We start from the raw sequence: 25,732 nt of genomic DNA, 5'->3' as shown, positions 1-25,732 counted from the left end.
AAATATCTGGGTAACACTGGATATGGTTTTAGGAAGATGAGTTCATTTGTTCTTGGACTCTTGGTCTTACAGAGACTGGTCCAAGGCTTGGACAAGTCAGTTAATTTCTGTCAAACCTTAAACACTATACAAAAGTTATGAGAGATGATAGTGATATTGTCCTGACATACTTAGAGGTGTCTCCCTCTCATAGTATTTAGATATTTATCATACCACTCTTGGAATACTCATTTACTACTTAACTTGTTTTATACTTTTTCACTGAGTGGATTGTAAGATCTTGAGTATAGGGATGATATCTTGTGTCTTACAACATATAAGCTCAGCACAAAGAGTAATGCTTTAGTAAATATTGTTAATTAATTTTTCAAGGAATCACTAGAATTTATTGAAGAATCTTTTAAGTTGTAAGAAATATTATTTGAAACATACAGAAATATAATTATATAATCAAATCTGACCTTTAATTACAAGTATGCTATAATGAGTAATAGACTAGTAGCCATAATGCTAGATTTCTTCCAGTCCTGATTGCCATTTAATATCTGTGTGACTGTGGCCTCATCATTTAGTTCTAGTTTTCTCATTTGTGAACCGAGAGACCTTTTAAGATCCTGAGAAGTTCTTTAAATCTCTAATCCTACTCCACTCACCAGTCATTCCTTTTGATTTAGATATCTGAAGATCCGTGGTAAAAGTGTGAATTCTCAATGATGAATAAACATTCTCTTTAATTTTATTATAATGATGCAAGTAATCTTTGAAGCAATGGGGAGGTTAGCCCTTCTTTTTTGGGGGCAGAAGTGGAGAGAGACTAGAGCTATTCCTCTGTAGTATAATTTTTAATAGAAAATTTGTATAAAGTTGAAAGTGTTCATTAAATTCATTAAGGATTAAATACATCTTTATTTCAGATAGCATACTTGGTGATGGGGATACAAAGACAAAATGAAGACATCCTGCATTCAAGGAACTTATATTTTGTTATCAGAAACTTGATAGTTGTATACCTACCTTGTACTATGTAACACCGAGCAAGTGAATAATAACAAAAAATAGCTTATTTGTCTAGTTGTTTTGTATTGGGTAAATTGTAAAGTAATATTGACAGAAAATTATAACTAAATACTCTATCAGAATAGTATTTTAATGGCAAGTTGTATGATAAATCTCTTGAAAAGTTTCTAAATTTAGGTAGATACTTCTTTTGTCAGAGATCAGGTAGTAAAATGAAAATAATCTGACACTTGTGGACCTCTTGGTAACAGAAGTCTAGTGTAAGGCTTGACTGGATAAAGATTGCCTATTTTCAGTGTGGGAACATTTTATCTCTGTCAAATTTTTCTTATTTGTTAAATAAAAGGATTGAATTAGTTTAGGAGTTCTTAACCTGAAGGAAGAGGGAGAATTATGAGAATTATTCTGAACAGGAGTACATAGATTTCACTGAATTGTCAAAAGTCCATGACACTAAAGAGATTAAAAATCCTTAAAGTTAAGACCCCTTCCAGCTCCAACTTTTTATGACTCTGTCACTAATCCAGTTTTGATGTCATTGGATTTAGAGCATGGAATACTACTCTTACTGGAGTAAGAGGATTTAATTGTGGACCATGGTTGAAGGTGTTGGCAACAGGAAAGAACAGAACTAGACAACAACATGTTGTGTGCAAGTACCATATGAGGAAATTTAGTCATAATGGCTTTATCTTGGTAAATGAATAAATCAAGATTGGCTTGATCTTTATCATTCTGTATTGGTACTAAAAATAAAAGGACAACAAGGTATTAATATAGACTTATTCTATGAATTTTTTTTTAAACTCCAGGAAAGCTTTCTTGAATAGCACTGACAAAGTTTGTAATTTTTCCCAGCCTTGAGAGGTTCCTTGTCATTATTAACTTTGGACGTTTTACCTCCATAACTGATCTTAGGTTGCAACCTGATGATTGAATCACATTTCATTTCTTTAATGAAAAATAAAGTTGAGCTCAGTGTACCAGTGTGCTAGATAAACCTCTGAAGCATTTTGAAGTTGTAATTATTATAGTCTAGCCATGAATAAGCTATGTTTAAAGGCTAAAAGAAAATGAAAATACACAGAATGATATAAAATTTGTCTAGATGATTTCTTATAAAATCGCCTTTTAACAAGTTTTATACTATCACCTGATCATTCATTTTCTCTTTCTGTAAACTCTTTGAGGGCCAGGAGTACTTTTTGATCTTTTTCTGTATCTGCAGTACTTAGCACAATGTCTAGTACATGGTAGGTGCTTATTAAATGCTTTTTGACCAATTTTCACAGAAATGATTAGTTTTGTTTATATGGCATGCATTTTTCATTTATATGTTAGTTAAATTATATTTGTGAAGGATCTTTCTTAAAAACAACCCTATTATGTGAGTCTGGGCAAGTTACATAACCTCTCTGAGCCTCACTTTCCTCCTGTAAGATGAAGGAGTTGAACCTATAAGTTCATTCCAGGTCAGAAAGCTATCTAAACCAATGCCCTTAATTTACAGATGAGAAAATTGGTTTTAAGTTGACTTGCACAAAATCTTATAGAAGTGACAGCTAGTATTTGACTCAATTCTCTTTCTCTCTTTTTCTATTCTTCTCCCATCTCCCCTCACTTCCCCCCCACAGGCAATTGGGGTGACTTGCCCACGTGTTAAGTGACTGAGGTCACATTTGAACTCAAGTCCTTCTGACTTCAGGTCTGGTGCTCTATCCACTGCACTACCTAGTTGCCCCTTGACTCAGTTCTCTTGACACCAAATCCTCCCTTATTTCTTCTTACCACAATCTCTTCAAGGGCGGATGGGAAATAATTCCCACCCAGTGGTGAAATGATTAGAAAGGGAAGCAGGCAGTTCCAATAGCATCTTTGAAATATTCTAGGCTAATTATGAAATATTGTTGCAGTCAGGTGATTTGCTTTTTTTTAAAATTTTTTAAAGCCTTGGAGTACCTGGAGCAGAGGAAAGAAGAGATCTCAGAGATACAGCAGGAATAAGAATAAAAACAGAATCTTAGATAAAAAATAGTTTACAATATTAATCATTTTGTAAAGACTTTTTGCAAGCCCTTCAACTTCCCCTGCCAAAGGTCAATTCAAAGTGGAAACTAAGGGATTAAATGAAGAAGAAATTGAAAGCAGGAAGTTTGTCTTTTTTTCTTTCTTTCTAAAGCCTGAAGTTCAGAGTAGTTGGCATCCAGAAGTTTTAGGCCAAGGCAGACTTGCAAAAGAATTAGTGTTTGTTATGAGTAGGGTGTAAAGCAAATAACTAACTGTAGCGAGTCAAGAGATAGTGATTACTGACTTCTCTGGCCAAGTGCCTTCCATTGAATATGAGTGAACTTGATATTGATTCCTTGGTTGAGTCAGGACTTCAGTGAAGGATAAGGACTTAATGCCCAGTTGAAGGTTATAAACAGGCTTCCTCACTGATGTCATAGACACTTTTTACTTGAAACATCAGACTTCCCTCTCTTTCCTAGAAAAGAAGTTTTTAAGCAAGTTTTTAATCTTCCATTCCTCCCTCAAACTTGTTGATCAAGACCAAGCCGCAAAAGAAACTAATGAGAAGAAAAAAGCCCCCAAATGATTCCTTGGTCAAAGTTAAGGGAGCATATTTATTAATATGGCAGATCTCACAAAAGAAGCTGCTTTTAATGTAAGAGAGAGAGAGAGAGAGAGAGAGAGAGAGAGAGAGAGAGAGAGAGAGAGAGAGAGAGAATGAATGAGAATATGGGAGCATGTATTACCAAGTAATAGTGAAATGTTAATGATTTTTGGTATTGAGAGACAGCACTGAAGCATAGTGGTTTGAAGACTTAGAGTTTGAAGAAACTTGTTAGTACTTTCTTCATCTTCCTTTTACCTTCCCTTCCTCATCCTTTCCCTTTCACTCATTTTTTTTTCCTCCTTTCTTGTTTTTCATGCCTGTGTCCCCTCTGCTTCAAGGGAAAGTACTATCTAGAGAAAATGAATGATCAAATGGTTAGTGAAATAAGGAACAAAATTTCTGAAATTCTGTTCTGCTCAGATGTTACACAAAGAGCTAGCCTTGCCTATAACTGAATGCTCCCTAAAATTGTAATGTCTTGTTTACAGATGTGAAAAACAAAGTTTAAAAGAGAAGAAAGGGAAGGAGAAAAGTATTCTCAAATTGGTGAGAGTTCTGAAGCTGCCTTATAAATGGAGGAGAGGCAGCTTGGAAAACCACATAGTATATTGGATGCCAGGTCAAAGAACCTTAATTCTAATTTTGGTTTTGTTCTGTTACCTTGTAATGTTGGTCAAATCACTTATTCAGTTTCTTCACATATAAAATGAGGAGTTACCTCTAAACTTCCTTCTAGCTTTAATGGTCCATTTTGATCTTTCTGAAAATTAAACAAAAAATGAATAGGGGCTTATTTTTGCTCTTCTAATAGCAAATAATGTTTTTTTATCTTAGCCTTTGAAAAACTTCTATTTGCATGTCTTGGAGTTACCAAGCTAGTAGACTAGTAAGATTTTCGTGATTTGTATTTTAAGAGGCTGAAATAAGCCTAAAGAGATCATTTGGTCTAGTGTACCCTCATTTTTAGACCTTGACACTTGCTGAAGTTGAATAATCACAAAACCAGAACTAAAAACCCAGATTCTCCAAGCTGCTATTCAACCCTTTCAATTCACTCTATTCAACGTTTATATTAGCTTATCTTGATTAAGTGTTGAATTTCAGTTCTAGAATTCTGTGATTCTGAATCTCAGGTTAAAAAATTAAGCTATTTATTTACTAAAGAGGAGAAAACAACTCATTCTCTTAGCTGACTATTCATATTGGAAGTATATCTTCCTAGCTTCAGACTAGAAGACAGAAGCTATTTCTTTGACTGTAACTGATATGTGAAATTACACACAGTTGACTTATCAAGTTTAGAAAAACCACATCTAATTTTGCATCAGAATTCTTTATGATTTGCTATCAGAGATTGTGTTAAAATTTATCAAATCTCTGCTAATTGGATGTTTTATCTAGCCAGACTGGCTCAGTAGAAAACCTGCCTTGGCCTTATTTCATTTAAGATGCTGGAAAGAGACTTTTCCTGTGAATACTGGATTATCAGTCACAGGAAATGATTATCAAAATAATTCCTTAACAGGTCACTAGTTCCTGCATCACTTTGTTTTTAAGGATTCACTCATGAGCCTTGAAGAGAGTTGCCCATCCAGGCAGGAGAAATGAATAATGGTAGAGAAAAAGGGGAAGGTATTAATTCAATGAAGAAGGGAAGGGAAAGGAGATAAAATTGGGGGAATTCTGCTCTATTGTTCAGGGAATATGGTCTTTGGAAGAAGAAGAATCTCACATTTTTTAAAAAAAATCTCCTATTAGGTCACCATATGATAATTTGGCTGCTACACAAATGAGTGATAGATGCATCTATAGAAGGGGTTGGGATTAGCTGGCCAACCCAATATTTCATCTGCAGAAAAGTCATTACCCCTGAGAAAAAGGACTGGCAACTGGAGAGCTGATTCAGCTGTTGATTGGTTAGTTGATTTCATTTACCTTTTTTTTTTTTTTTAAATTTAATTTTTATTTAATAATTACTTTATATTGACACTTGTTTCTGTTCCGATTTTTTTTTTCCTCCCTCCGCCCCCTCCCCTAGATGGCAAGCAGTCCTTTATATGTTGGATATGTTGCAGTATATCCTAGATACAATATATGTTTGCAGAACTGAACAGTTCTCTTGTTGCATAGGGAGAATTGGATTCAGAAGGTATAAATAACCCGGGAAGAAAAACAAAAATGCAGATAGTTCACATTCGTTTCCCAGTGTTCTTTCTTTGGGTGTAGCTGCTTTTGTCCGTCATTTATCAATTGAAACTCAGTTAGGTCTCTTTGTCAAAGAAATCCACTTCCATCAAAATATGTCCTCATACAATATCGTTGTCGAAGTGTATAATCATCTCCTGGTTCTGCTCATTTCACTTAGCATCAGTTCATGTAAGTCTCGCCAGTCCTCTCTGTATTCATCCTGCTGGTCATTTCTTACAGAACAATAATATTCCATAACATTCATATACCACAATTTACCCAGCCATTTTCCAATTGATGGGCATCCATTCATTTTCCAGTTTCTAGCCACTACAAACAGGGCTGCTACAAACATTTTGGCACATACAGGTCCCTTTCCCTTCTTTAGTATTTCTTTGGGATATAAGCCCAATAGAAACACTGCTGGATCAAAGGGTATGCACAATTTGATAATTTTTTGGGCATAATTCCAGATTGCTCTCCAGAATGGTTGGATTCGTTCACAACTCCACCAACAATGCATTAGTGTCCAAGTTTTCCCGCATCCCCTCCAACATTCATCATTATTTTTTCCTGTCATCTTAGCCAATCTGACAGGTGTGTAGTGATATCTCATTTACCTTTAATACCTATGTAAATAATGGAGTTTATCTTATCCTAAATACATTTTAATAGTATGTTCCTTATTTTTTGCCAAAAATTTCCTTTTTTCTTATCTTCAAAAATTGCCTTCTGGTGTTACTTTTTTCCCCCTTCCCCCCCACCCCCCCCCTTTTGCAAGGTAAGATCATAAAATGCAATCCTTGGTCTTAGTTTTTCTTTTTTATATTCTTTTCTAGTTGCCATCTACAGTTTGAAGGATTTTCAAAGTGAAGGGAGCAGGAATGCTAATTGAAATAGACTTAACCTAAAGCTATTTATAAGGACATTTGTAGGGTTGAAAATGGACTAAAATTAGGACATTTGGTCTGAGTATAGTCAGTATAGGACATGAATATTCATTGTTAAGTTAAAGGTGTCATATAGAGAAAGGAAAGAAGTTTGTCTGCAGGTAGAGCTTCCTGCATTCAGTATCTGCCTGCTCTTTAATCTAAATCTGATGTTGGAATCTTGGTTGTCTAGAAATAAATGTGAAGGACTACTTTTTTTTTTAAATTAAAGCTTTTTAATTTTCAAAAAAAAAAATCAAAAAAGGAAAAAATGAGAAATAAAATTCAAGCAAACAAAACAAAAAGAATTAAAATTCTGTGTTGTACGCTACACTCAGTTCCCACAGCCCTCTCTGAGTGTAGATGATTCTTTTCCTCACAAGATCATTGGCACTGGTTTAAATTGTCTTGTTGAGAAGTACCATGTTCATTAGAATTGATTATCATGGATTCTTGCTGTTGCCTTGAACAATGATCTGGTTTTGCTCATTTTACTTAGCATCAGTTCATGTAAGTCTTTCCAGACCTCTCTGAAATCATCCTCCTGATCGTTTCTTACAGAACAATATTATTCCATAACATTCATATACCATAACTTTTTTTAGCCATTCTCCGATTGACGGGCATCCACTCAGTTTCCAGTTTCTTGCCACTACAAAAAGGGCTGCCAAACATTTGCACATGTGGATCCCTTTCCCTCCTTTAAAATCACTTTGAGATAGAAGCCCAGTAAAAACACTGTTGGATCAAAGGTGTGCACAATTTGATAGCCCTTTGGGCATAGTGAAGGACCACATTTTAACAAAGATTTCTCTACTTGAGATTATGGTCATATCTGAAATTAACAAACAATTCCTGAATAGCTGGTAATGGGGCAGGAACTTCTGTAGCCACTCATCATGGAAATAATAACAGGGGGTGTAGAAAGAGAACTTGTAGAAAGAAGTTAGAAATTAAACATTCTAATTTCAATCATAAGGCCAGAGACAAAATAATATTTCAGCATTAGTAATAATTACAGTGACACAAGTAGCTAAATATTTACATAGCAGAGTGTACATGTATATTTTTACTCTTGAGCCTCAACAACTCTGAGAAACAGATGCTATTATATCATCATCCACATTTTAGAGATGAGGAAACCAAGAGGCTGGACTTGAATTCATAAGTCAAATGACTATAAGTATAGCATTGTCTATTTGTTTTCATTTCCATTAACCAAAGATGACTTCTTCTCGATGTTCATTATAATATGTTATTTAACAGGTAACAGAATATTTAGAAACAGGAAGCTTTAGGAAGACATCTAGAAAATAGGAACCTGAAGTGGACTGAATCACTTTGTGCCTCAAGTTCCTTTCAAATTTATTAGGAATAATTCCCCTTACTAATACTATAATATATTGTTAATTCAGACTTTACTCTTTAGAAATATGTATATGTGGCTGTTAGGCCAGGGGCCGGTCTCCTCTGTCACCTGAACACAGAAATAAACTTTCTCTTTACTGGTAGTGCCATAAGCCTTTCCACATTGGTATTGAACTCAATAAGAGGTTTTGTCCCTTTCCCACTAGTCTTTTTTTTTGTCCTCATTTACTTTAAAAAATATGTTATTTTCACCCCAATTACATGTCAAGACAATTTTTAGCATTCGTTTTTTCTTCTTAATATTTTATTCCTTTCCTCACCCCAATTACATGTAAAGATAGTTTTCAACATTCATTTTTGTAAGATTTTTAGTTCTAGGTTTTTTTTTCTCCCTCCCCTTTTTACCTCCCCCCTTCCTAAGACAATAAACAATCTGTTGTAGAGTATACATGTATAACCATTTTAAACCTTTCCACATTAGTCATGTTGTGAAAGAAAAATGTGACCAAAAGGGAACCCCTCCCGCCCCCCACCCCCACCCCCCCAAAAAAAAAATCCTAAAAGTTTAAAATACTTCGGTCCACATTCAGTCTGCACAGTTCTTTCTCTGGATGCAGATGCCATTTTCCATCCCAAGTCTTTTGGAATTATCTCCAATTACTGTATTGTTGAGAAGAGCTAAGTCTTTCATAGTTAACCATCACACAATCTATCTGTTACTGTTGTACAATGTTCTTTTTCTGATTCTGCTCACTTCACTCAGCATCTGTTCATATAACTCTTTCTAGGCTTTTCTGAAATAAGCTTGCTCATCATTTCTTCCAGAACAATAGTTTTCCATTATATTCATATACCTCTCCCTTTGGCCTTAAATGAAGGTAGCTACTTCTGATTTCTAATGCTGACACCTGAATAAGCATCCTTAATGAATTTTAAGCATCAATTTTCTCATTCCTTGAACTTTCTGAGAAATATGTGACTTTTTCCTAGTAAAAGGTTGAAAGAAAGAATTGTGTTACTCTTTATTTTTGAAAATTATTTTGTTTATACTAATTTCTAGAGTGCCCTTATGTTATAAAGTTATATTCCCGGTACAGTTTTCATTGAAGGAGTATTAATCATTTAAACCTCAATTTCACTGTCATATCTCAGGAACTTTCTGGCAGTGATTGAATTGCAGATTTGTTGGAAAGATTCAATAGACCTATGTGGATTACCAAGCTCAATTTGGACAAACTCCTAGGTACTTAGCTGGAATGTAGAAAATCTGAAACCACAGCAGGATTTTCAGTGGAGCATTTAGCAGTTTACAGATGTCTGTTTTAGAAAAATTCTGTCTGCCTGGTAGTATTGACTGGTTAGATTCATCTGATAGGCAGGCTTTTCAGTCCCCAAATTGTTTGCAGATTGTAATGCATTTTATTTATAGAAAAGGATTCATGTTTAAATAAATGAGAATGTACATAGTATAAAATTAAGCAGCACTTCACCAAAAAACTAGGGTCCTAACAAAAGATTAAGAGTTGTTTTTGATAGCTATTTTTCATTTAAGCGTTTTCCAAACTAAAGAACTGTTCCTCAAAAGTAGACATAATTGTTCTGTAAGTGATTTATTACCTTATACCCAGTTGTAGAAAGCTAGCTTGGGGAAGAGAAATAGGGGCAGGCATAGTGGAAAGAATACTGGGCTAATAAATAGGAAGTATGGATTCTAGTCTTCTACCATATCCCAAATTTTTTAAAGTTCATTTTTCTAATCTGCAACATGGAAGTAATACTTGCATTGCCAATAATATCCTCAAAGGGTTATTGTGAGGAAAGTAATGTGTGGATTACAATCTATATAAATGTGAACTGCTAGTGTTGATTCTTTTGACTTTAATTTATTCATCTATGAAATGAGGAATTTGACTAGATGATCTCAAACAACTTTATTCTCTGAGCTTTTGCTGCCTATACCAGATATATAAGACAACCAAGCCTGATGGTTTCCCTGCTTAGTATTGCAATTTCCCTCTGATTTGTGGCAGGGAAAGACCAGGTCATTTTGGTATCTAGTTTAGTTGAATAGATAGGAGAATTTTATTGTAGTAGATATATTATTTTAAAAATCTCTTGTTCAAAAATTGCTAGGCAGTATCTCTTAGGTCAATCTGGTTTTAGTTCACAAGTCTTAGGGTAGTATATAGACAAATTGCATGTAGATTCTGATTTGCTCTTAAGAGTTTTGTACCTTAGTATGTTCACTTGTTTTTACAAGTGGCTCACCTCATTAAAATTGGCTTGCTTTATATGTAGGGGGAAAAATGTCTTGAGATAGTTTTAAAGATGCAAATTGCATTTGTTCTCTTGTTGAACATACTATAATAGAAGTAAAAATCCCCTGTAGGTTTTCCCTATTCAGCTATTCCTTAGAGAAGATAGTATATTAGCAAAACAAACAAACAAACAAAAGATAGTTCTTATCAACTCTTTTTCTTCTGTTTTATCCAAGAAGGAGAATGATGTTCAAACTAGAGAGGCTGGAACAAGCATGTTAGAGCAAATTAAAACTGTCTGAGAACTGCTTTAGATGAAAGAAATTACCAGTTGTGGTCTCAGAATTTCAACTAGTAATCACTATAAATTTCATTGGTAATGGGAGAGGTTCCAGTAAACTGGAAGTACAGTACTATATGTTGCCCTGAATTTTAAAAAGAGAAAGGGGACAAATTTTAGAGGTTATAGACCCAAAAGCCTGACATTCATGCCTGGCAAAAGTTTGGAGAAGGTAATTTGTGAATAATTGACAGATAATTTCTGAGGATTTGGAAAAGAATGTGGTAATTATTAAATAGAAAGTTAGGTTCACTTAAAAATGTTAGGTCATGTCACAGTAACCCCATTTCATTTTTGGCGAGATTTTGCAGGGTGATGTATAGAATGTGTCAGAGACATAATGTGATTTCATTAAAGAATATGACAGTCTGTCAAGGTACTGTTTGTGGTAAACGAGATTGAAATATGTTAGGTGAATAAAAGTATAAAATATATTATACCTCATGAGTATTAATGTCCCAAATGAAGTCTTTCTAGCACTCAAGGAAGCTACATTATATTAGAGGAGACAACAGTACATTTTTAAGTATTACAAAACATATACTAGTAGTTAAGGGAATCTGGGAAACTCTCATACTTGATTGTATTATTTGTATATTGTATACTGTATTTTATATAAGGCAATGTATATTTTAATGTATATTGTATATTGTGCAATGTACAATGTATATTGTAAAAAGCAATGTTTCAAGGAAAGGAGAGTTGAATTCTCTTCTTCATTCTGTTTTTGACTACCTGGGTAAATTCAGGAAAATCAAGTGGGTCTCTTTGGATATCAGTCTTGGATCAGGATTATAATATATCCCTAAATTATAATCACCAAGGAATCTAGAAAAGACTTTCAGAGAAGGTGTTTGGAAAAGTTCCTTTTCTATCAGATCCTGAAATGTTGATAGTCTGAAGCTCATTTCTCCTGTCCCTTAACTTGATGCATGCCAAGAAGAAGGTTGAAATAATTATAGCTGAGTGGTCACATAGATTCCAAGAGGGTTCCTGATAATGCCTGTAATTTTTTGGTATTATGCATGACTTCTTTTCAAGTTACAGTGAGAGCAAAATAGAAGCATGAGCAGATGAGAAGGACAAAGCTCTTCTAAACTTCCAATAAGATTTTTACCAACCATGCTAACCCTATAGTGAAATTGCTTATGTGTTTCAGTGAACTGTTGTCTAGAATATGTGTTATCCCATGTATTAGTTATATAAGTTCATTGGAAGAAGAGCAGCATATGGCTTAAATGATTTCTTTGCTCTCCTTTTTTAAATTTCAGATATGGATGAATTCCTTTATTTTCATCTAGTTTCTCAGAATTTTCCATCATAACCAGTTACCCTTTTAGTTCAATTCAGTAAATATGATTTCTTTATGCTGATGATCTGGTTAAGGCAGAAAGCAGAAAAAAGAACATTGAGTTGGAGCCAGAAATCCTAGATTTGAGATCTGCCTTATAGCAGTTTGAACTTTGGCAAGTCTCCCTGAAGAGCAGAAAATGGAAAATGGGGGTAATGAAATTTGCCCTACATTTCTCTCAGAACTATGGTGGAAGAAATTTTTTAAAGCTATGAAGTACTTTATTAACATAAATTATTGCTAATCATTAAAAGGTGACCCATGGGAAATGTAAAGAAAGGTTGGAAACCTCAGTGGCTATTCTTGAAAGAAGCTCTACCACACTCTTACTGATTTTCATCATCAGAAACATTGATTGAGCTCTTTCTATGGGCACATCATTGTTATATGCTGCTACTAGCATGGCTATGACTGATGACAACTGTGGGTATGATGCTCTTGGGGACCTTAGCCATTCAGTTAGCAAGTATAGTGCTCAACACTTGTGCTACTTGATATATATGCAATATTTTTGCCCTATAGGTATTTGACTAATCAGAAAGACAAATCAAATGAAATAAAGCAGTGGTAATTTGGACCCCTGGTGTAAAACATGGTGGATAAATGATGAAATTTTGAGTTGCGGGAAGTGGGAGAAAAGATGAACCCAAGTAGTTAAGGGAGACTTTTCATGAAAGAGTGTTTTGATTAAAAAAGTAGAAAAGGAATTGACCTCCAGGTTCTAAGGTACTTGGTGAAGTAAACATTCTCAAAAAAGTCCCCAAGAGAGGCCAAATGTTAATATGAACAATCACTCAGATAGAGTGAGCAATGTCTGTCAACCATAAGCCATTAGAAGCCAAATGGGGAAGAAGAGAAGCTTTGGCTAAGTTAAAATCGCAAGAAATGTTAGTTTCATGATACTTATATATTTCCTTCTGCTTTCTATGTCCTTTTTGCCTTTTATTTACTATCCTTCATGTCTAGAATGTATTAGCCTCTTTTCTAATTCTTCTCCTCTTCGTGTTTTAACATATTTGTTTATTGTCTCCTGTGTGCAGGGCACTGATAGAGATTGAGATAACTTCAAATTTTAGCTCAGGCTCTCAGCCTATTAAAATCCTTCAGGGCCTAGCTCAAATATCATTTTGTCCATTGTCGATTTATTCTGGAACCTCAAAGGTCATTTTATTTCTTCCCCTGACTTTAAGAATGAGGGAATCAAGGTACAGATTGAGTAAGTAACTTGATCAAGGTAGTAAATAGCAGAAAACCATTTTGGACTGATCCTCTGATTTGAAATCCACTGTATCAGGCTTACCCCTTTCTTGATTCCGTTGCTGATTTTACTAGTCATATTACCCTCCCAAGAGAAGTAATCTTTCCTCACCTTTAATTTCTGATGTCTCATTTGTTCTGTGCCTTTCATTTTCTGACTTATATAATAGTTGATTGCAGGTTGCATGCATGTCATCTCTCCTACTAGTTTGTAAGTTCTTTGATGGCAAGGACTGTTAGTTTCATTCACTTTTTATTTTTATTACTTAGCATAGTCAGTTGGTACTTAATAAATGTTTGAATTGTTCTTGAACTCCACACTATAACCTTAGAACAGCTTCAGTTTTTCTTATCTATAAAATGAGGATATTACCTACCTTTAAATGGTTGGATAGAGATGAGAGAATTAGTGTGAAAGTGCTTTGCAAGTTGTAAAGCCTTATAGAAACATAAGGTGTCCTGATGATAATGATAATTGGGAAGACTGCTACTGAATCCACTTGGTTTCTTTAGTTTTAAAGCCACAAAATTTATTCTGTGGCTATGGTACTGACAAAAGTGTAATTTATTTGATCTAGACCGAGGCTACTTGAAAGCGTACTTTGAAGGGGATGGTAGAATCCACTTGTGATGATGAGAGCCATCAGCACCTAGAGAGAGGTCTGTGGGAACTGAGTGTAGATCACAACATAGCATTTTCACTTCTTTTATTGTTGTTTGCTTGAGTTTTATTTTGTCTCATTTTTTTCCCTTTTTTATCTGATTCTTGTGCAGCAAGATAATTGTATAAAAATGTATACCTATATTGAATTTACATATATTTTTACCATGTTTAACATATATTGGATTATTTGCCATCTAGGAGAGAGGTTGAGGGAAAGGAGGAGAGTTTGGATCTTAAGATTTTGCAAGGGTCAATGATGAAACATTATCCTTGCATAAGTTATGAAAATAAAAAGCTTCAATTAAAAAAAAAAAGAAACAAAATGATGTATCTCATATCAATCATTGGCATTTTTATGTTACCAAAAAGTCCAGCTGCAAGAGACAGAAGAGAAATCCCATTTAAAATAACCATACATGATATAAAATATTTCAGAGCCTACCTGCTAAGAGAAAGCCAGGAACTATATGAACACAGCTACAAAACTTTTCACACAATAAAATTAGATCTAAATAATTGTAAGAATATCAAATACTCATGAGAAGGCTGAGCTAATATAATAAAAATGACAATTCTACTTAAATTAATTTACTTATTCAGTGCCATACCAATCAAACTGCTATGAAATTAATTTGCAGAGTAAATAACAACAGAATTCATCTGGAAGAACAAAAAACCAAGAATTTAAAGGGAATTAATGGAAAAAAAAAAAAAAAAAGCAAAGGAAAGTGACCTAACTGTACCAGACTAAAAGTTTATATATTATTAAACAACAGTCATCAAAACCATTGGTACTAGCTAAAAATTAAGAGTAGTAAATCAGCGGAATGGATTAAGATCACAAGACACAGCAGTCAATGAATATAGTATGGTAAAAATGTTTATTCTGTAGACTGCAGGTTGATTTGACACTATTTTCCTTTATCTCTTAGTAAATTTATTTGGTCCCTGATAGCTAAGCTTTTGCCTTATCTTTCTAGGAACAGGCCTCCACCATGTTTTGTGGTGTCTCCATACCAATCCCCCTCTGCTTCTCTTTCCCTTCTAATTCTCCTTTTTAAAATCTGTCCATCTAATTCTATCTTACCACTGTACCAGATTGTGATCTAATATTTTTGGTATTGCATTTAGTCTTGCAGTCAGTTAACAGAGACAGCAATGTGGAATAGAATATGGAGACCTGGTGTTAAGAGTTAGGAAGGTCTAGTTCAGTTCTCTGTCATTTGGGCTCTTTTCCTGGCATCCTTAACATCTCAATGCCCCAAGCAGCAAAGACCTTAAATTGCTCTGAATATGTGATGGAGTGGAGTCTATGTGATATGTGATATTGGTAGAGAGAGTTCTTTTCTGCTTGTTACATTGTTGAATGATGAAATTATTGGTGCCGGCCAAGAAAAGATGTGTTAAAATTCCCTTTGTTCCTTTAGTTTGCCTGTAATGATTATCTAATCTGTCTGTATCTTTGCCTTTTGAAGTTCATAACCTAATTAGCGTTTTCCTATTTCTGGATCTATCTGGGTGCATCAGCCTGATTTTGTACTGTTCTAGCTTTCCACATTCATACTCTTCTCTTTGTGCTGTCTTTTCCTTCCTTTCCTTTCTTTCTGTTTTTCCCCTCCTTGCATTATTATTCTCCCATCCTCCTAATGGGGAGGTTGATTAAAGGAGAATTCTGGGCAGAGTAAAAGAGCTTTAGCAGGTCTGGGTAGGTAAGCTCTAGGGATGAGTCACCATTAGTGAGAGGCCTAGATTAGTTGAACATTGTAGTTATTATTAGAAGTTAAGAAGGCATTTATTCTTCATAAAGGCCAAGACAATTTCTTCTGGTTATGTGAGTGGTAATAACAATTGTTCACATTTTTATACCACTTTATAGTTTCCCAGTTATATTTTTGACTGGCCAAGGTTAAATCAAGTAACCATCGTTTCTTGGGGAGATTTTGCACACTATACCAATAATGTAATTATCTCCCTAGGAAAATAGGCACAGATGGTAATGCCAATGGATGGAAAATGGAAAAAAATTGATCTAGCAAAGCTTAAGAGTAAGTTTTGTCTTGGTGAGAGATGAGGAGTATTAAAAGAAAAGTGATTCCTTTCCCCCTCATTCAACTGGGAATCAAAAATTATGTTAAAGTGAATACGCATGGAGAAATGTTTTTATTTTCCATTGATTTACTCAGAATTTGTTATTGCTTTCTTTTTTTGGGAACAATATTACTCATAGTGATTGGATAGCTAGTCAGAATAATTGCCATTTTGAAAATTAAAAGCTTCATTAGTGAACGTAGAAGAATCTAATATCACTATGAACGTATGACTTGCTTTAGGTGTTTGTACATTTGAGTTTTTTTTTTTAACTAATACTTTTATTCAGGTCTAACCAATAGCATCACAGGTTGGATGGAGAACCTTAGTCTCCATCTAATCCAACTCTTAATTTTAAAGATGAGGAATAGATGAAGAGAAGATAAGTGGATCACAGTAATATTGTTATGCCTGTATTAAGAAACTTTTTTTAAACATTGAGGTCATAGGGCTTGGATTCATATCCTGACTTCTATGACAAGACAGCAACTGGTTACTGTGAACCAAGTACGCTAAAGAATTGCTATAGTGAGTTGGGTTGAGAACAAGGAAATTCTTCAAGCTCTGAGAATGCAAATGTGAAAAATGTTTTCCTAGGTATGGAAATTTAAATGTCTAGAAAAGTAAAATATTCTCATTTTTTAACCATATGATAAATGGTGTTGAGGTAATAAGCAGTTGGTGATTAGGGAAGTTATGTAAATGAATGTTGAATTGAATGAGAACTTACTTTTAATTTCCTTGTCTTTTAAAAAAAATGTTTATTAAAACTTTTTATTTTCAAAACATGCATAATTTTCAGCATTCACTTTTGCAAAACTTTGTTCCAATTTTTTTCCTCTTCCCTTCCCTTTATCCCTTCCCTAAATGACAAGTAATCCAATATATGTTAAACATGTACAGTTCTTCTATACATATTTCCACAATTATCATGCTGTACAAGAAAAATCAGATCAAAAAGGAAAAAAGTGATAAAGAAAACAAAATGCAAACAAAAGACAATAAAAATGTGAAAATACTATTTTGTGATCCACCCTCAGTCTCCACAGTACTCTCTCTGGGTGTAGATGGTGCTCTCCATTACAAGATCCTTGGACCTGACCTGAATCACCTCGCTGTTGAAAAGATCCACGTGTATCAGAATCGATTGTCATATAATATTGTTGCTATGTACAATGATCTCCTAGTTCTGCTCATATCATTTAGCATCAGTTCATGTAAGTCTTTCCAGGCCTCTTTGAAATCATCCTGCTGATCGTTTCTTATAGAACAATAATTGAATGAGAATCTTTGAAGAAAAAAAGGTGTTCTAGCTCAGTTATTCAGTTAACAGACTCTTAGGAACATCCAAAGACAGAGAATTCAATGGTTGACTGACCACTTTGGTGGTAGATAGTCTCTTCACCACAAAGGTGTTCAAATCTGGCCTATTTTGTTGATGCTTTGGGATTATTCAGCGTTGTGCTGAAGCCAAGGAAGTTTTGGCATTTGGCTGCTTTCCTAGTGTACTGCTTTGTTCTTTAGCCAGCTTTGGGGGTTAGTGTACATCTACTTAAGTCACAGCCCCAGGCTCTGATACTCAGCTAATTTTCAAGACTGGAATGTGCTTCAGTGGGAAGCCATTGGAAACCGACTGAAGAGAAACGTTCTTCCAGAAAGTCAGTTGGAGATTGGATGGCACAGAGGAGAAAGTAATCTGATGGTCTGGTTTTCACTTATTTAATAGAATTCTATAGTACCCTGTAATACTAGATCTCTACGCCCTTCTTTCCCCCTCAACCCCCAAGTCATTTAACTTCTGCATATCTCAAGCAAATTGCCCTTTTTTTGTTTGTTTGTTTGTTTGTTTTTTGCTGAGGCAATTGGGGCTAAGTGAGCTGTCCAGGGTGTGACTGAGGTCATATTTCAGTTCAGCTCCTCTTGACTTCAGGGCTGGTGCTCTATCCACTGCGCCACCTAGCTGCCCCTAATCCTCTTGGTTTTACTTTTTAAATTATAGACTGGATTTAGTTTTAAGGGACCTTAAAGGATATTTAGTCCAATCCCAATTACTAAGAATGGAAATAAGTGCTAAGGAGTTCTAAGTAATTTATCCAAGGTCAAAGGATCGTGGCTTTTAAGTCTAGAGCTGAAAGGGACCTCAGAGACCATGTAGTCCAACTCCTTAATTTTTTATATGTGAGGAAATTAAATGATTTGCCTAAAGATAGGGTAGAAGGCTCTTTGACTCTAAAGTAATGCTATTTTCTATTATACCCTATACCAAGGAGTTCCCATACTGAGCATCCCAGTGATGAAATAAAATTTCCCTTGGTTGTTTTAAATTTATTAGATTTTCCCTTGCCTTTTGCTGAAACAACTCTTTCCTAGTACCTCTCCTGTCTTAACTTTTTAGTGGTGAGTAACTAGCACCCACTATTTGTTGGAGGAATAGTGTAGATATCAGGCCTATGAATGGGTTTGAGAGAACTCAAGTAGCTTGACTATTTTAATTTAAGGTAAGCTTTTCAGGAAAAAATCCTTATGAATAGTTTATGGAAAGGCACTTTTCAAACTTCTAATAATAACCACAATGTTGACTCATGCTACTAGTGATAATATGTTAAAATACAATGAATTATGCTACCAATCTTGCTGGATTATTTAGAGGAAATTTAATTTAATTTTGCAAACTGGAGAACACCATGCAGATTGTGCATTTTGAGCTGGAAGGACCTCAGTGCCCTTAGTCCAGATCCTTTATTTTACAAAGTGTTATCCAAGGTCACATGGGGAACAAGGGCTGGAATTGTGACCAAGGTCTTGACTCTGAATCCTGTATTCTGTTCATTATATATTCTGAACTACCCCCACCCCACTTTAAAAAACATTCTGGGGTGAGGATTCTGGGAAGATGGCAGAATAGATGGGTAAATGTCAAGCTCTCCAGATTTCCCCCACAAATAGAACAAATTTGCTCTTCAGGGCGAACATAGACTAGGGGAATTCTGGAAGATTTGGAGCAGAACAGGTGTCCTTCTGATATAACCCGAAAAGATCTGAAAAAAGACCCGTGCTGGGGATCAATCCTGTGAAGAACAGATACCCCTGGGCTAGCTGGGTATAGCTTGAGCCTCAGCAGGAACCACAGAGACTTTCACCTTCAGGACTGTTTGTCAGGTAGAGATTTGAGTCTGGAAGGACTGAGTGAACCTGGGCTGATTGGGTACACTAGGCCCAACTGTGCTGATGAAATAGGGCCCTGGGCAAGAAGGAATCAACACCCAGTGAGTGCAGAAGCAGTGGAATGGTGATGCTGCTGGCTGAGCTGGTAGGAAGGTGGGGTTCTTGGTTTGGGGTTCCTGGTCATAGTGGAGAGCTGAAGGGGAAAGTTTGAGGCACCATCCCACTACCCCATGATTAAAGGTGTTTACATTAATACCTTTTATTTCAAAAAATGAATTGGCAAAGAAGAAAGAATACCACCATTGAAACATTATGGGAACGGGGAAGCTTGGGGTTCATCTTCAGAGAAGGACACGTTAGAAAAAAGTAAAAAGCTTCTACCTCAAAGAGTAATGTGAAATGGCTTCCTGCCCAGAGAGGATTTATATAACTCAAAAAAGAATTTAAAAATCAAATGTGAGACATTGAATTCACAAAAAACAAAACAAAAAAACTAAATAAAAACCAAAAAAACAAGAAAGTTATGAAAAAAATAACCAAGTAGAAAAGGTATACAGTCTCAAAGATGAAAATAATTGTTTGAAAATTAGAATTGGGCAAGGGGAAGCCAGTGAAGCTGTGAGAAACCAAGGAATAACAAAACATTATAAAAATGAGAAAATAGAATGTGAAACTGTTAAAGAAAACAACAGATCTGGAGAACACATCAAGAAGAGAAAATATAAGAATAATTGAATGCCAGAAAGTTGTGACAAAAAAGAGAACTTTGACACAATAATGCAGGAAATAATCCAAGAAAATGATCCTGGAGTGATAGAACATGAGGGGAAAATAGAAATAGAAAAATCCACCAATCACCACCTCAAAGTGGAAAACACACAAAAATAATATTGCCAAATTTCAAAACCCCCAGATCAAAAAGAAAATTTAGCAACAAACAAGGAAAAAAAAAAAACAATTCAAATACTTTGGAACTATAATTAGAATTGCACAAGACTTGTCAGCAGTTGCTATAAAAGACTGAAGGTCCTAGAATCATATCTACCAACAATCAAAAGAACTAGGCCTGCCACTAAAAATATCATATCCAGTAAAATTATAATTTTGAATGAGAAAAAAAGAACATTTAACAAACTTGCAGATTTTCAGGACTTTCTAGCATTCAAATCTGAACTTAACAAAACATTTAACATTAGAGTCAATATGAAAGATTAATTGTAAGGAACTTATTAACATGGGCAAACTGTTAAAACATGGACAAATTATTTTTTATGTGGGAAATGTATACTATTTGTTTAAGATTCACATCAGCAATAGGGTAGCTCAAAAGAAAGATTGGCAGAGTTAAGGTAAAAATAGTAATCATGTTATATAAATGAGGTGCAGAGGAAGAATGAACACAGGCATTAGAGATGGGAGGGAGGCTACTCACATTGTAAATAGATTCAATAGGCAATACTACATCTATACCATGAAAGATATAGCACTCTCCAAAATTTGTAAAGAAATAAGTGGGGAGGGATAGGTGGATGAGGAAAGAAAAGGTAAGGGGAAAAAGACAAGGGAGGGATCCTTGGGTGGGTGGGTGGGTGGGGTTAAGTAATAGTAAAGCAAATTATGAAGCTGAATTCAATTAAGTCAACTGGGATAGGAAAAGGGTTGTGTGTGAGTATGTATGTATATATGTACAGCTTCTTAGCTGTAGCTTGTTTTGGGGGGTGAAAGGGGAAAAAAGAATAAAGTAAATAAGGTACACAGCAGAGAACCAAAAAATAATTTACAAGGAAGTAAAGAAAAAAAAAAGTACATTCCTGACTATAATTTCTTCTACTAATATTATATATTAATAATAATATATAATATGCAATATAATAAATAACATTAACATATTATATTTATATGTTATATATAGTTTTTTGGTCTGATAATTTGTTATTATATATTTTGAATCTTCCCTGATATTCTGCTAGACATATGACAGTGTTCTCCTTTATTTTGCTTTATTTTGTTTTGCAGTCTTTTTCTTTTTCTTTTTTTCCTACTTTGTTTTTTCAGATAAAATAAATTTTAAAATTAAAAAAATAACATTCTGGAGGGAATAGCTCCGACAAATAGAATATGAGGCAACTTTTTGAAGTAGCCACATGTCTTTTGGCTTATATTTCTATGTAGTGATGAAGCACTAGATAGTAATAAGCTTAAGGAAGAGTTGCCAAAAGGCAAGAAATAGAGATGTTAGAGAACCATAACTGCATTTAGTGTCAAGCTATCAGAACATATGTCTTCATTCTTAACTGACAGCTTTCAGCCAAGTTTCTACCTGCAAACACAGTGACAAAAAGCTCTTAATTACTTAGCATCCTAGAGAACAGATGTGAAAAGAAAGCCACTAGTGCTGAATTTATAGGTGGCAGACTTCTGGAAATGCATTTTTTTTTTAAAAAGGCAGTGGCAGAAGTTGTTTTCAGTAATAGTTTTCTAACCTGTCTGAAACTTAAAAGGACAGCAAACAGTTCACTAAATTGGAACATTGTTTTCCAGCTTTTGCCTAGCTTTCATTGCCATTGAAGTTAGTATTGCTTTCCAGGATTGGAAATTTTTTGTCTCTTGCATCTAATCTGCTTCCTCTTTACTTATATAGTACCACATGGTTCAGGCCTTTTTCACAACCTCATGACCTTAGATTCTTTAAGTAGCCTCCTAATTGCTCATCCTTTCATGTCTCTCCTTTTTCCACTCCAGATTTCTGCATAGCTGTCAAACTGATTATTCTAAAGAGTAGGCCTTTCTTTCTGTGGCATTCTCCTATTCTGTCAATTCCAGGAGTCGCCTATTGACTATAAGATCAAATGCCATTTGATTTTAATCTCGGTCTCTCTTAATTTTTTTGCATAAATTATCATTATAAAATTAGTATTATAGTACATGTGCATCATTTATAAATAAGTTTATGCATAATGAGGGTGCATTCTACAAAAAACTTTTTGTTGAAAGGCTGCAGAATAAATAATTCTAGATTGAACTAGTAGTGTCAGTGACTTTTTACTTTTCACTTTTATAGATTGAACTAGTAGTGTCAGTGACTTTTTACTTTTCACTTTTATACTTGTATGCATTTAATTTAAAAAGTTGTTGATATTTTGTTTTTATCATATTTGTTTTTGAATATGCCATTCATCATTATGAGGAAAGAAAAGGTAAGGGGAAAAAGACAAGGGAGGGATCTTTGGGTGTGGGGGGGAGGTTAAGTAATAGTAAAGCAAGTTATGAAACTGAATTCAATCAGCTGGGATAGGAAAAGTGTTGTGTGTATGTGTGTGTGTGTGTGTGTGTGTATACACGTATACATACACACACACACACACACACATATCTCATATGCCTTATCTCATAGCAAAGCTGAAAAAGAAAAAAGTCAGCAAAAATTATGTGAAACATTTCACAACCAGTCTTTCACCTGACCAAGGAAAGAAGGAGGCTCTGCCTTCCGTTATCTGAATAATTGCATGTAATGCCTGTGAAGACATTTGAAAGGTTACTATTCATGATCTCCATAATCTTCATGTTATGATGATTCTAAAAGAAATAAAATACAACGAAGTGTAATGGTGACAAATCATTTTTATAGTGCTTTAAAGTTAATAGTTACTTTTCCTCACAACAGCCTGGTGAGATACATGATAGAAACCTAATTTATGGCATGAACCTTCATTTATCAAGTAAAAATAGTGTCAGTTTCATTTTTTAGGTTAATGTCTTAATTGTATAATTATACTGTGTATAGAATGGGACCATATGGGAAAAGGGTAAATACATAAACTTTTATTTGAGTGGGCACACTCTTGGGGCATGGGATGTCTCTAGAGCAAAAGTTCTTTACCTTTATTTCATGAACCCCTTTGGAATTTGGTGAAGTTTGTGGACTACTCAATATAATGTTTTTTTTTTTTTAAATAAGATTTCAAAGGTAACCAATTAGATAGCTATTTTTTCAAGTCCATAACCTTGAATTTAAGTCTTGTTTCAGAAAGAATTCAGCTTAGAAAGCATAACGCTTTTCCTCCAAGCAGCAATGTATTATAAGGAGGGATGGAAGTGAGAAGGGAGCAAGAATTTACTTTATACCTACTATGTAGGTGTATGTATTTATAAATATTATCCCATTTGAGCATAATAGCAGCCCTGTAAGGTAGGTGTTATTATTATTATTCCCTAGTTTTCAGTTGAAGAAACTGAGGCCCGCAAGTGATTTGCTTTCCATCACTTTAGTTTCTAAGGTCCAATTTGAACTGAGGTTTTCCTGCTACCTAAGTTGTGGCAAAAAAACTTACCAAAAATGTAACTGAAATGGATTTAATTCTTATCTTTTTAGTTTACTTGCTCATACTTCATGGAATTTTCTTCCTGTTCTTTTTTCTTTTCCTTCCATGTCTATATCTCCCCCCTCCTCCATTTTTTCCCTTCTTTTTCTCCTTCTTTAAGTGATGTTTCTTTGTCAGCGTCATATATTGCTATACCTTCATTATGGATAAAAAGGCTTTTATTGGTAGTCTGGAAACTTACCAGCCATAATTTTGTTTCTTTGAAAAATTGCATTTCATAACCTCAGGCAAGAAGAGAATTCTGAGTCTTGGGGAACATTTATCTCTGACCAGGACTTCCAGCAAAGTGAATTGATAGTTTTTGCAAATATAGTGTTCACAAGTTAGCAAGGTTGAAGAAGTTGGGTTTTTGTTGGGGGAAAGGAGGCTAAATGGTTTATTGAGTCCCTTAGTTTAAGAAGCTTTGAACATTTTTTTTTTCCTAGCCCCTTTTTTGTTAAAATTCACTTCACAGATTACAATCATTACAGGAACACAGACACATGGAACTGAGAGTTATAAAGCCATCTCTTTGAAGCTAGTTATTTTACAGGTGACAAAAGCTAAAACCCAGAGCAGAGTTTTAGAAATTTCTCCCAAGGTCATAGAATTGATCAATAGTAGAGTCAGATTTTGAACTTAAGCTCTTTCGAAAAATCCAGTGCTCATTTCATTATAATGTTCTGTTTCCCCAAACTGATAATAACAACATACTTTATGTGCAAAAAACAATGAAAAGAATGGTGGCTTTCAATTCAGGACCTTGGTCCCAGTCCCTCGTTTCCCTCTAGTTTCTTGGGTGACCTTGGACAATATCCTTTAACCTTTCCCAGTCTCATTTGTAAAATGAGGGATTTGGACTAAAAAGGGCCACTAAGGTTCCCTCCAGCCCGAAGTCCGTGGTTCTGTGTGATGCTCTTTGGTTTACAAAGCTCATTTCCTCACAATTACTCAGTTGGATTAGTAGCATGAATTAAGGCACAAAAGAAGAGTTTAAGTGACTTCCCTAGATTAAGTAGAGGCTGTCAGAACTGAAACCCAGACCTCTTAAGTCCAAGGCCTTAGAGGGCTCTTTCCACAGTCACTTGTCTAGTGATCCTAATAATCATCTTAAGGTATTAGTATTTGGTGACAACATTCAGTGGTCTTGTCTGGTTTTTCATTACTCCTACTGAGGTTTTCGTGGCAAAGATACTGGAGTGCTTTGCAGTTTCCTTCTCTAGCTCATTTTACAGATAAGGAAACTAAGGCAAACAAAGTTAAATGATTTATTTGCCCAGGATCACACAGTTAGGGAAAATGCGAGTTCCTGACTCTTAAGTTCTATACTCTATCCATTTTGTCACCTAGCTGCTCTGTGTTAAACAGTCTAAACATTTATTTTGGAAAATAGTGAAACATTTTTCATTATCAATATATTTTTTTAAATCTGTATTTTTACTGTTGTAAAGAAATACTCTATAGAATTATAGATACTGATATATTTTAATTTATATTACATATAGCTGTTTTAAATATTTGAAACTTGGAAAATTGATCTGTGTAAATCAATATAGGAAAATAGTTAAGTCCTCCTAAAATTTCTCATAGATATTAAATTTAGAACTAAACAGAAAAATGTCTATGACAGTTGAAATAATTCTGACCCCTCTTCTTTTTTCCTTCTCTACAATAGAATCTAAAAGCAGATCCTGAAGAGCTTTTTACAAAACTTGAAAAAATTGGAAAAGGTTCCTTTGGTGAGGTGTTTAAAGGCATTGACAATCGGACTCAGAAAGTAGTTGCCATAAAAATCATTGATTTGGAAGAAGCAGAAGATGAAATTGAAGACATTCAGCAAGAAATCACAGTGCTGAGCCAGTGTGACAGTCCATATGTCACCAAGTATTATGGATCTTATCTCAAGGTAAGAAATTTTTTAAAAATCCTCTTGATTTTTGAATGGTAAAACTTTTTGCAAATAGCTGGAGAGTTTGTGAAAGACTTGGATCTCATAGTTTGCTTTAAAAAGAGAAGAAACATTTTGGTTTTTGAAATCAGGCAGATCTTTATATAGAGCTATAAATCTTTTGGGTTGGTACCTTGATGACATTTAAAATCACAAGATAATGTAGATATATATTAAAGGAC

At 34.7% G+C, this 25,732-nt stretch overlaps 1 protein-coding gene across 1 annotated transcript in view; it reads left to right on the top strand.

Annotated features, from left to right (window-relative positions):
- The window catches only part of STK24 (serine/threonine kinase 24), a 127,659-nt gene that overhangs the window by 26,979 nt on the left and 74,948 nt on the right, over positions 1 to 25,732 (top strand). The window contains exon 2 of the mRNA XM_051984044.1: positions 25,278 to 25,508. Coding sequence (XP_051840004.1) covers positions 25,278 to 25,508 — 231 coding nt within the window. The remainder of the gene's footprint in view (positions 1 to 25,277; positions 25,509 to 25,732) is intronic.

This window comes from Antechinus flavipes, chromosome 3, assembly GCF_016432865.1.
Source record: "Antechinus flavipes isolate AdamAnt ecotype Samford, QLD, Australia chromosome 3, AdamAnt_v2, whole genome shotgun sequence".
Classification (NCBI taxonomy): Eukaryota; Metazoa; Chordata; class Mammalia; order Dasyuromorphia; family Dasyuridae; genus Antechinus; species Antechinus flavipes.
This window is presented reverse-complemented; position numbering and strand designations above follow the sequence as displayed.